Below are 12,315 nucleotides of genomic sequence, written 5' to 3' on the forward strand. Positions count from 1 at the left end.
GGAAACTTCTTAAATATTATCATAACCTTTTACATTTAAATCAAAGATTAGGACGGTGAAGCATTAATAAAAATATAAAAGCATTAATGTAAATTTGTAAATGTTCAATTGCCTCTATTCTAAAAAGTGTAAAATATGAGCAAAAAACGATAATGAAAGATGAAATTTGTTTAGGCATTTGAACGTGAATTTGAAATTATTATAATGTGAAACTATTGATTTGTGTAGTGGTTAGTTTCAAATTAAAATTGCATTCGGATGTTTTTGGAGTTTAAAAGTTTTACTAGTCTTATAACTAGTTGATCATGTTGTGCTACGCCCGGCCATAATATTGATATTTAAATTTTTTACGTTAGGTATAATTCTATAATTTAAATAAAATTTTCAGTTGTTTAATCGATAAATTCTTAGTTAGGCACATATTATTATATTTAGATTAATGAAATTTGTATAAACATATTTTAAGTTGTTAATATGACACTCATATAATTTCGAAAGTCAATCAGTTTTTCAAAAAAAATATTTACAGTTATTAATTATCGTGAATTTTATTACTTTTCACATAGTAATTATCAAATATATAATTAAATATTTTAAGTTTATTATTTTAATTTATAATATTTTTTTAAATGTAATTTAGTAAGACAAATAAATTTAGACGGAGAAACTATAAAATTTTCTAAAGTGGACCTCTGCTAAGTAGGCATGTCGACAGAATGGAGTTTGCTTCAAGTTAATTTATCATATTTTTATTTGAGTTTTTTTTATCAAATATTACTAATTTTTTAATACTTAGAGAACCTATAAAAATTAATTATGAATTATATAGTAAAATTACGGTTAAAGTAGCTGAAACAGACATGTTATAAATGTCTATTTTACTTTTTTAATTAAATAATTTTTTTTCTAATACGTAGTGACATATTGACCTTTTTTTTTAATAAATATTATGATTATTTTAATATTTAGATAACTTATAGTATTAATTAGGAGTAATATAATAAAATTATGATTAAAACAGATAAAGCAGACATATCTAAATTTTTATTTTACTTTTTAAATTAAATATAATAAATTTTTCTAATACATAATTAATATATTATAATTAATTAAGAGTGATGATAAAATCACTGAGCAAACAGGTGACAACCAGGGATGTCGATGGAGTGGAGTTTGCTTGAGCAGCTTCGCTCCCATTTTTTACATAGAATAATATAAAAATCTCATAATTTGTGAAAAATATCAAACTTCTTCAATTTTTATATAATCTTACGAATAAGATAATCATATTTATCTTAAAACACGACATTAATAATAAAATCACATATCTATATGTTTTTTTTTATAAATAGATCTTTGCAATTATATATTATTATACACTTTCAAATTCATATAATTTTATTTAAAGTTATTAACTAACTGTTCTTAGTACAATCCTCTCACATGGTATGAGAAAATTCTCCATGCCGAACATGAGTCTTGTTTTCTGTTAATTTTTTTTTTAGAAAAAATTATGAATCTAGTTTTAATCACAGATTTGGATTTTAAATTTACGTTTTTAGGTGAATTTAATTTTGAAATCAAAATTTATATTAATTAAAATTTTATTAAAATATCATTAAAAATACAATTTTCAAATTAGATTTTAAAAAAATAAATTAAAAATTATATAACCAAATGATTTTTTGTATTTTCATGCAAGGCTAATGAATGCTATCTTTTCTATTCTTTCTTTCTTCTTATTGTTGGAGCGGTGCGTAGGTAGAAAAAGAGTTCTACAAGTATTTTTTATTAATGTAGAAAACACACGGTAAAATTTTTGAAAAGGTTCTATATAAATGATTAGAGTGTATATCTATAGCTTTCATTAGCGCAATTAAGGAATGATGACATGATGAGGTTGCACCATGATAACTCGTTTCTATTGCTTTGGTGATTGGTGAATTGACTCTCTATTTTCATATTGTGGTGTTTGTGTAGCCAATACAATGTTGATCGACATAACATACAATAAGGTTAACGATAGACTGAAAATTTAAAGTCATACCCCAAAAATTAAACATTTCAAAGTAGGCAAGACGAAAATAGAGTGCCTAAAGTATAAGTTCAATGACGTAGCGCATGAAAAGAAGGTGAAAGTGAAGATAGACACACAAATCATACCCAAGAGAGGTAATTTCAAGTATTTTAGATCTTTTCAAAGAAACATGAAGATTGACGCAATGTGAGCTAAATGAAAGGTCACGTTGTGAGCAATGTGCTCTAAGAATATGTCATTGTGGCTAAAAGGTAAGTTTTATAAGAGAGGTGGTTGCACCTACATTATTGTATGAACATAGTGTTGATTAGTTAAGTACAACACGTTCAATAAATGAACATACCAGAGATAAAAATGCTCATATGGATATTTTTGCACATTAGAAATGTAGTTTTACACGGTAAGGTGGAAGGGGTAACCCACCACAAACTAGATGAGAAATAAAATTGAAATGATTTGGATATATGAAAAGGAGATGCATATATGTACTTGCAAAAAAGATGTAAGAGACTGAATATAGCAAGTCGTAGTATAGGTAGTCAAGTAATAACTCCGAAAAATTATTTCATTTTAGTTAGTGGTTGACCATAAAAATTTCAAAATGTATTTAGAAACTTATTTTCACTTTTTTTTATTTTCATTTCTCTCACACACAAAAAAAACAACTCTAACGTATATTCATGATCAAACACAACTCCAATAAGAGCAACTTTTTTCAAGAAAAATTTGTTTCACCTTTTTCACTTATACTTTCAAAATTTCTAAAACAACATCAATTTATATTCACGGACAAATATAAACACAACTCCAACTTCAATTCCAACTTTATTTCTAACTCCAAAAAATTATGTTTTCATGATCAGACGGCCTTAGTTTCAAAATTTACATAATCTAATGCTAAATGTCACATAAATTGAAAAAAGAACAATACTTTTTTCTTTCTTCTGAATGAATGTTTTATTATTATTATTATTATTATTATTATTATTATTATTATTTCAGCTTGAACTTTGCTCCAGACTCGACACTCGTTTCATTACAAGTTAAAGAGCATACAAAATACTCACTCTGCGGATCTCCCAGATCTGAGTAACACACCAAACTTTCCTCCAAATCCCACACTCAATTCCACAATTCTCCATCCCCCCACCCCCAACAAATTCCTCTGTACTCATTTCTCTTATTAAGATTCACTTTGATCCAATCATTTTTACCTTCAATCTGGTAAGTCCGATTTGTATTTTCGTCCTGTTTGTTTCTCATTTTAGATCTGTTTTCTCTTCTATTGCATTGCCAATTTTTTATTATTCGGGTAATTTGTCTTGTTCAATCTACGCTGCCCACAATTTATGACTTTAGTAGATTCAGAAGTATGTGTATAACTCTGTATAATGTAATTTTTGCGTAGAAAAATGTATAGGGTTAGATCCGTTAATTACTCTGGGTAGAGCTCAATGAATGCCTGATTTGTGTGACAATTTTTTGACACTTGACAGATTGAATGATTGATCACATTTTGCTTGCGTTTCTGTTGTGATTGAATATTTGCACATTGTTTTACATATACTATGTTTTGCTAATAAAAATAGGTTTTTTATTATCTGTTCTGATGCGAAAGGTTAGATCCGTCTATTATTCTGGGCTGAGGAGTAACGATTTTGATGAGAAGAGTGAATAGGTGAAAGTGATGGGTGGTTCAATTTATCATTTACTAGGTTGATGTTCCGAGCGTAGAGCTCCATGGATGCCCGACTCGTATACCTTGCTCAATTTAATGTGGAATTGAGGCATTGTTGATAGATTGATTGACCACATTTTGCTTGCAGTTCGATTTGAGTATTGATGTGAATTGCAGAAGAATTAAATCTGGTGACTTTTATTAAGTTCAGCTAATTTCATTTCTTCAGAACAATCGATTAGCAAATTCTATAGGTATAGATTTTATGAATAAAAGAGAATATGTGATATTGTGAAATAAAGATACCAGTCCGCCATGAGGCGGAGAGCCTTATTATAAAGCCTACACCCACTGGGAAAAAGGGATATCAATCATTTCTGTTCCTCTCGTTAGATCATCTGTAGCAGTCGTGGCTACAGGCGTAAATTGATTGTTTCCTAATAATTGTTGTACCTCATAAGCCACATTAATTGGTTGACCAACGCTATCTTGACCTTGCTAGGCTGTAGTGATTGAATCGTCTAACCTCCTTTCTTCTGCTGGTAACATGCTTTTATGAATCCAATTAACATTATTAAAAGTTCTTTTTTTCTACTTGCAATTTTATCAATGTATTGCCATGCCTTGTGTAGCCGTTGTCTTGATTTATTCACCCCTGTTATTTTCTCAAGCTAAGGGTCTATTGGAAACAACCTCTCTATCTCCCAAGGTAGGGGTAAGGTCTACTTACACACTACCTTCTCGAGATCCCACCTGTGGGACTAATCTGGGTATGTTGTTGCTGTTCTTTCGTTAGTACACTTTTTTTTTTCGTACAAGGATTTTCATTTATGCCTTCTTTTCCTCTTTTTTTGGATAGCTGTGTGGTTCAATCCCTCTTCTTAATGTATTTCTTCTTTAATAATCAAAGAATCAATGTTTCATAAATAGTTCTTTATATAGCTTCAGAATTATTTAACTGCTTCAACTATAAACAGAAGCTGGACTCTTTTTGTGATCATTGCAGTTTTGTTCTCTCTTGCTTAAGTTATAATATTTTATGTTGAAACTTATGGGGAACTTTAAGTTTCAGGTAAGCTAACTAGAATAAAATGGAGAAGTCCTGTTCTTTGCTGATACACTTTGATAAGGGTACTCCAGCTCTTGCCAATGAGATCAAGGAAGCCCTTGAAGGAAATGATGTTCCTGCCAAGATTGATGCCATGAAGAAAGCTGTCATGCTTTTGTTGAATGGTGAAACCCTACCCCAGCTATTTATTACCATTATTAGATATGTCTTGCCCTCTGAAGATCACACAATTCAAAAGCTGCTGCTTCTGTATTTGGAGATCATTGAGAAGACCGATTCCAAGGGACGTGTGCTTCCTGAAATGATCCTAATTTGTCAGAACTTGAGGAATAATTTGCAACATCCAAATGAGTACATTCGTGGAGTTACTTTGAGATTCCTTTGCCGGCTAAATGAGGTTGATATAATTGAACCTCTAATTCCATCTATTATGAGCAACTTGGAGCACCGGCATCCGTATGTTCGCCGGAATGCAATTCTTGCAGTGATGGCTGTTTACAAGCTTCCACAGGGCGAGCAGCTTCTGGCAGATGCACCAGAAAAAATTGAGAATGTTCTTACCACAGAGCAGGATCCGTCAGCTAAAAGGAATGCATTTCTGATGCTTTTCCAATGTGCTCAGGAACGTGCTATCAATTACCTCTTGACCCATGTTGATAGAGTATCTGATTGGGGTGATTTACTTCAAATGGTTGTCTTGGATTTGGTCCGAAAAGTTTGCAGGACAAACAAAGGGGAGAAAGGGAAGTACATCAAGATAATTATATCACTGCTCAATGCCCCTTCTGCTGCTGTTGTCTATGAATGTGCAGGAACTCTTGTTTCCTTATCTTCTGCCCCAACTGCTGTAAGAGCTGCGGCCAATACTTATTGTCAACTTCTACAATCTCAGAGTGACAACAATGTGAAGCTTATTGTGCTTGATAGACTGAATGAATTGAAATCTTCTCATAGAGAGATAATGGTTGATATGATTATGGATGTCCTCAGAGCGCTTTCAAGCCCCAATCTTGACATCAGGAGAAAAACACTTGACATTGTTCTTGAGTTGATCACCCCCAAGAATATCAATGAGGTTGTTCTCACACTTAAGAAAGAAGTTATGAAAACCCAGAGCGGTGAACTTGAGAAGAACGGTGAGTACCGTCAGATGCTTATCCAAGCCATTCATTCATGTGCCGTGAAGTTTCCGGAGGTTGCTAGCACAGTAGTACACCTGCTTATGGACTTCTTGGGAGATAGCAATGTTGCTTCTGCAGTTGATGTGGTTGTTTTTGTTCGTGAGATTATTGAAACAAATCCAAAATTAAGGGTTTCCATTGTTACAAGACTACTGGATACTTTCTACCAAATTCGAGCTGCACGTGTTTGTTCATGTGCCCTTTGGATTATTGGAGAATATTGTCAATCACTTTCTGAAGTTGAGAGTGGCATTGCAACTATCAAGCAGTGCCTTGGAGACCTACCATTTTATTCAGCTTCTGAGGAAGGCGAAGCTAATGATTCTTCGAAAAAGTCGCAGCAAATAAACTCCATTACTGTTTCATCTAGAAGACCTGCTGTCCTTGCTGATGGGACATATGCTACCCAAAGTGCTGCCTCTGAAACTGCTTTTTCACCCCCAACAGTAGTTCAAGGATCTTTGACTGCTGGAAATCTGAGATCCCTCCTGCTAACTGGTGATTTCTTTCTTGGGGCTGTTGTCGCTTGCACCCTGACTAAGCTCATTTTGAGATTGGAAGAAGTTCAACCATCCAAAGTTGAAGTGAACAAAGCAACAACTAATGCATTGCTGATCATGGTATCAATGATACAGCTAGGGCAGTCTTCAGCTCTTCCACACCCAATTGATAACGACTCCTATGATAGGATGGTTCTGTGTGTAAGATTGTTATGTAACACTGGCAACGAGGTCAGGAAGATCTGGTTGAACTCTTGCCATGAGAGTTTTGTTAAAATGCTTTCTGATAAGCAGATGCGAGAGACTGAAGAGATCAAAGCAAAGGCTCAAATTTCTCATTCTCAGCCAGATGACCTCATTGATTTCTACCATTTGAAGAGTAGGAGGGTAAGCACCTTCTATCTGAACATTTCATTACATTTTCCGAAAAAAAAAAAAGAAAAATCTTCCATCTGAATAGTTGTGTTTGATTAACAAGGAGTTCGCCTGTAGCTTTTTGCTCATACTTCAGTTAATACATTTGTGAGAACTATCTTAACTGACCATAAAATTGTATTATGGGGGTTTTATGTGTAATCTCAAACATGCCTTCTTTGTGCTCTGTGGGCATGGATGCAGATATCTTTGCTATTTCATCCACCTTTCCACCTAAACTGTCTCAAGCCTTCAGAGAAATGTGCTTTAAGCGCTATTTTCACCATCCAAGAACAGACATAGCTTATTCCAGCTTTACCAGAGCTTTCAAGTTATACTTTTTGTTTCTTTGACTACTGTTTCAATCACATTAAGAGAGGCATGCATATTACATTGCATAAGTTTCTTCAAGTTTCAATGTCAAAACTTTGATTCAATATGAATACTTGCTGGGACTTCAATTTTTGATGAATCACTACAGTCAAGACTCAAGGATGCGGACTCTCCACACTTAATTAACTTGTTGTTTTCCAGGAAGGGGAGGGGGAATGATGATGTACCAAAATGAACAACCATTAGTTTGACTCAAAACATTTGCATTTGAACTTTTTCTGTTTTCCTCAATGATATGTATCTTGAGTAGTTTCTACTTAATGCCAGAGCTGGTGTTTGGATCTTTGGTGCTTTAATGCAGATTGAAATTGTTCTTCCATGTCCTAAATTTTTTTCTGTTTGCCAGGGCATGAGCCAGCTGGAGTTGGAAGATGCGGTCCAAGATGATTTGAAACGTGCCACTGGAGAATTTGTCAAAGATGAAACCGATGCTAATAAACTAAACCGGGTTCTGCAACTAACAGGGTTTAGCGACCCTGTTTATGCTGAAGCATTTGTGACAGTTCATCATTATGATATTGTCCTGGATGTGACAGTTATTAATAGAACTAAAGAAACCCTCCAGAATTTATGTTTGGAATTGGCAACTATGGGTGATCTTAAACTCGTTGAGCGTCCACAGAACTATACTCTTGCTCCTGAGTCAAGCAAACAGATAAAAGCAAACATCAAGGTGTCCTCAACTGAGACTGGCGTCATTTTTGGGAATATTGTTTATGAGACGTCGAATGTGTTGGACCGGATGGTGGTTGTGCTAAATGACATCCATATTGACATCATGGATTATATATCTCCTGCGGTGTGCAGTGATGCTGCTTTTAGAACCATGTGGTTAGAATTTGAGTGGGAAAACAAGGTATGCTATTCCTTGATTTTAATCAATGCTCTATTTGGCATCTAAACTTTGGAGTGGTCTCTTGTATGTCTTACCATCAAAATAGTTGAGCAATTACTACTTTTTTTTGTGAGCAATTACTACATGAATTATTATTATAAGCACTTGAGAATAAGCCATTAGCTTTCTAAATTGCAGGTTGCTGTCAACACTGTCATTCAAGATGAAAAAGATTTTCTTGACCATATAATCAAATCAACCAACATGAAGTGTCTTACTGCGCTGTAAGTTATCTGTTTGCCTAAGAGTGTGGACAATTGTGCTTGGTTTTTATGTCCACCTTGAGGGATTTTTGATGTTATTATTGATGTCCATACCATTTTGTTCTAAATTATTGACATTTTCTATTTTGATGTTAAAATGCTATGTAATGCTTTACCTATTATTTGCTATGTCTTCTTTAGTTATGTATTTTATTTTTCAAACTGCTTTGATATGCATTACTTGAGCCGATGGTCTTTTGGAAACAGCCTTTCCACCTCCACAAGGTATACTACTACACTTTACCCTTTACCTTGCCCAGACCCTAACTGTGGGATTTCATTGGGTATGTTATTGTATAGTCCAAAGTTGTGATACAGGAAACTCGTTTTGGGGGAATTTTGGAGACTAGAGTTGTAAGAGAAAACCCCGACCTCACTTTGTGGGAATACACTGGGACGGTTGTTGTTATAGTTGTAGTTGTAAGAGAAAAGGGAAAAAAAAATATGGTAGTATCTTTTGTAACAAGATTTGTAGTGGCAGAATTGTTCTGTTGTATAAACTTAGAACTTCATTATAGATGGCAAACAAATTGTGTTTGACTTGGTGTCTATTACTTTCCATTATAGGTAAATTGATGTATTTTGATGTATAAGAACTACGAAGAATATGCGTTTGACCTGCGTGAAAATGTGGAAGTACTTGAATTGGTTCTTCATATCTATGATGATGTTCGCATATGACTAGGTTTAGGAGTACTCTTCTTAGTGACCTTTATGATACCTTTATGATCTAAGATTCATTTGGTATCGTGGTTGCTGTTTAGACCTGTGAACTTACCGAATCATACCTAGTGCCAGAAGTTGTGAGAACAATGTATCAGGGGAGATCTGGATATTCCAATTATTACAGGTTTTATGGTGTTGGGAACCCCCAAAATGTCGGGTGTTGGTGTATATTTGGAAATCATGAAAGAATTTGAAGTTGGATAGAACAAGTTACTTTATCATGGGAAAATTAGTAAACTTTTTTAAACTGGATCATACAAGTTAATTTATTTAAGGGACATGGCAGTTTATTATTACAGGAATTAGTTTCGTTTCTTTATTGTGCTGTTGTTTTGTTTGAGTTCATTTTGTTTGTTACTCATCTGGGATCTATCGAGCAATATCATTTGTCCTATTGACACTGTATATGTGCTTTCATGCATAATTCCAGGTCTGCTTTGGAAGGGGAATGTGGGTTTCTTGCTGCTAACTTGTATGCGAAGAGTGTGTTTGGCGAGGATGCTTTGGTGAATGTAAGCATTGAGAAGCAAGCAGATAGTAAGCTGAGTGGCTACATTAGGATAAGGAGCAAAACCCAAGGAATTGCTCTTAGCTTGGGAGACAAGATAACACTCAAGCAGAAGGGAGGCAGTTGATCAGGTCAACTTGAATTTAGTATCACCTTAGATATGCTGGTATCTTATACTCTCCCATCTTTTAGATTTTGCAGCATTATCTGGTTTTACCTTATGTTTTCCTCGTGATGGTTAAAATTAGGCCTTTTCTTGTGTGTTTTTAAGGGCAGAGACTATGTTCTATGAGAACCTATTATATGACATGGCTTTTGCAAGAATGGAGAGTAATAATAAGTTGTCCAGATGTTTGTTGTAATATTGAAGTATTGTTATGATTATCCATCGGATTGGGAAGCTTGATACGTATGAAGTTGTATTGAACACTTCAAAATGCAGTATTTGGAAGCTTTGATCCTTATCAATAAAAAAAATTCTTGGAAGCATTTACAGCTAAAATAGCTGTGTGTCTTTTTTGTCTGTTTTTGGGTGGTGGTGTATTCGGCAGATCATGATTATTCCACGAGCAGTGATTGCTAAAATACATGTGCATGGGTGACGGTTTGTGGAAATCTTGTTGGGTGGTGACATATTCTTCAGATCATTTTATTTTACTGGCGGTGAAAAATGCATAAACTCGTACTCTTTAATGGTACTGGGTTCTCAGTATTGATAATTCTCTAAATTTAAAAAGGTATTTAAAAATGTTTGAGATCTTGATCCTGATTTTTTTTAGAGAAAAAGGTATTTAAAAGTGTTAGGAAATCAACATTTGTCACTTCCTTAAGTCTTCTAAAGTCTAATTTTGTATGGCTGGGAATATGTTTTTCCTGGACATGGCAGCTTTTGCCTCCCCCATTCTTTTCCAATTCTTAGGAAAATCCATTGGATCCCTGTAGTCTTACATAAAGCTGCTCGGACTTTTTATGGTGTTTCACTGATTAGGTTACAGATACTTAGCTGTGGATGCTTTATGATATGCAGCCTCTCGACCTCACCTTTGAGGTAGAGGTAAGGTCTGCGTACACTCTACCCTCCCCCGACCACACTTTGTGGGACTACACTGGATATCTTCTTGTTGTTTTTGTATACTTAACTTCTTGTTGTCTTCGATATTTATGTTTGCACATATTGTTACAAAAGTTTAGTGTGTAGAGCTACTACACACTCAGTGTTTTGGAAGTGACCGAAACTTATTGTATCATTCACAGGCTAGTTATGTTTAATAAATAATACATGAAAATTCTTGTTATGGGTAATATAGGGTTTTGTTATGCATAGTTATCAAAATCAAGAACTCTCATCCCAAAAAGTTATCCAAGTCAACAACTATCTAGTTTTGGCAATGGTAATACAACATTTTTTTAATTAAAAAAATACTTAGATTTTCGCATATAAGTTGCACAGAGTTTGTACTAGAAATCAATGACTGATTCAGAGTTTTGTATTAGAAATAAGACGTCATATTAATAACGCAAAGTGCAGTGCCGAGTTTATTTTTCTTATATGAACAGACAAGTCATCTTAGACTATACGGCCTCATTAGTTTCTCAATGTTTTGCAGATTGATACACTTGAATTTGAGGCTCCTCCAAATCCCCCATTTGCAGCTTGGAAGAGTGCTGGGGTTATTGAAAGAACATGTAGAGATTATACTACTGCATTTATTCTTAGTTTCGGATATAAGAGATTCAAGTATTTTGTTACCTTTTGAGGACAATTTTTGTAGAAAAAGATTGGAATTGCTCTTCTATTTGGCATGTTTTGAGCAGGAGTTTTCGCTGAGATTAATTTCAATTCTTCTGTTGAATTATTTACCCAACAATTTTTTACTTTATCTTGTCGTTAAACTAGTCTCCTTTTCTTTCTCTACTGTTATCCTGTTTGTTGACAACCTAATTGAAATTGGGGCATTATTGTTGGTGATGAATAAGGTGCCGCTTCGCCATGTATTGTTTTTTCTCAGAGTGGAACTTCGGAAAACACAGTTAACTATAAAATTTGGAAAAATTAAATTCCGGAATTTTCAGAAATTCCATAGACAATAAAATGTTGTTTGACCTTTATATCAGTGCAGGTTGTTCATCTTATATTCAATTGTTTTAAGTAGGGGGTGGCAAAATCATCAGCTCATAAACCTTGTCAAAATATTTGATGAGAAGATATTCTTTATCTGATATGTCAAAATGTTTGTAAGTAATGGAACTTTTATTAGTTTTGTTTGGATTAATTAATAAACTATAAGTAAACAAATAAAGAAACTAGAATTTGGTAAGAGTAGGGTGGGTTGGTGACCTAGTTCTTCTCAGCCCAAATTACTTTTGTGCTGGGTTAGCAGCGTTCGTGTTCATTTTAAAAATATTTAGAGTTGAACACATTGCTCTTTTAAAATTATTAGTTTTGATCTACCACTAATTCTTGTAATTTTAATAAAAATTATCTTTTGGCTTGTATAGTGCTGAATTCAAATAAACCTACAATTATATAATTGCAGTAAACACTGACCTATTTATCACCCCTAGTTTATAGTTCGAGGTGAACCAAACTCTTGGACAGTGGTTAAATTCAGAGAGTAGTTTTTCATGTTTATAGACGACAAAGCTGTTT

At 33.8% G+C, this 12,315-nt stretch overlaps 1 protein-coding gene across 2 annotated transcripts; it reads left to right on the forward strand.

The window, feature by feature from the left end:
* Positions 1 to 2,965: 2,965 nt before the first annotated feature.
* On the forward strand, positions 2,966 to 11,540 carry LOC107843715 (coatomer subunit beta-1). Of its 2 annotated transcripts, none has more exons than XM_016688093.2 (6): positions 2,966 to 3,262; positions 4,789 to 6,853; positions 7,620 to 8,129; positions 8,307 to 8,392; positions 9,588 to 9,831; positions 11,273 to 11,540. In XM_016688093.2, exons 2-5 carry the CDS (start codon positions 4,808 to 4,810, stop codon positions 9,790 to 9,792), a joined length of 2,847 nt encoding a protein of 948 aa, XP_016543579.1. In that variant the 5' UTR covers positions 2,966 to 3,262; positions 4,789 to 4,807; the 3' UTR covers positions 9,793 to 9,831; positions 11,273 to 11,540. The 2 variants fall into 2 exon arrangements, with proteins under 2 accessions (XP_016543579.1, XP_016543580.1); XM_016688094.2 differs by having other exon boundaries at positions 3,049 to 3,262; positions 9,588 to 9,796.
* Positions 11,541 to 12,315: the final 775 nt, after the last annotated feature.

This window comes from Capsicum annuum, chromosome 10 (assembly GCF_002878395.1).
Source record: "Capsicum annuum cultivar UCD-10X-F1 chromosome 10, UCD10Xv1.1, whole genome shotgun sequence".
NCBI classification, from domain to species: Eukaryota; Viridiplantae; Streptophyta; class Magnoliopsida; order Solanales; family Solanaceae; genus Capsicum; species Capsicum annuum.

Coding starts and splice junctions, on each gene's coding strand:
- LOC107843715 (XM_016688093.2), top strand. CDS start 4,808: ATGGAGAAGTCCTGTTCTTTGCTGATACACTTTGATAAGGGTACTCCA. Junction 6,854..7,619: donor ACCATTTGAAGAGTAGGAGG/GTAAGCACCTTC, acceptor TCTGTTTGCCAG/GGCATGAGCCAGCTGGAGTT. Junction 8,130..8,306: donor AATTTGAGTGGGAAAACAAG/GTATGCTATTCC, acceptor TCTAAATTGCAG/GTTGCTGTCAACACTGTCAT.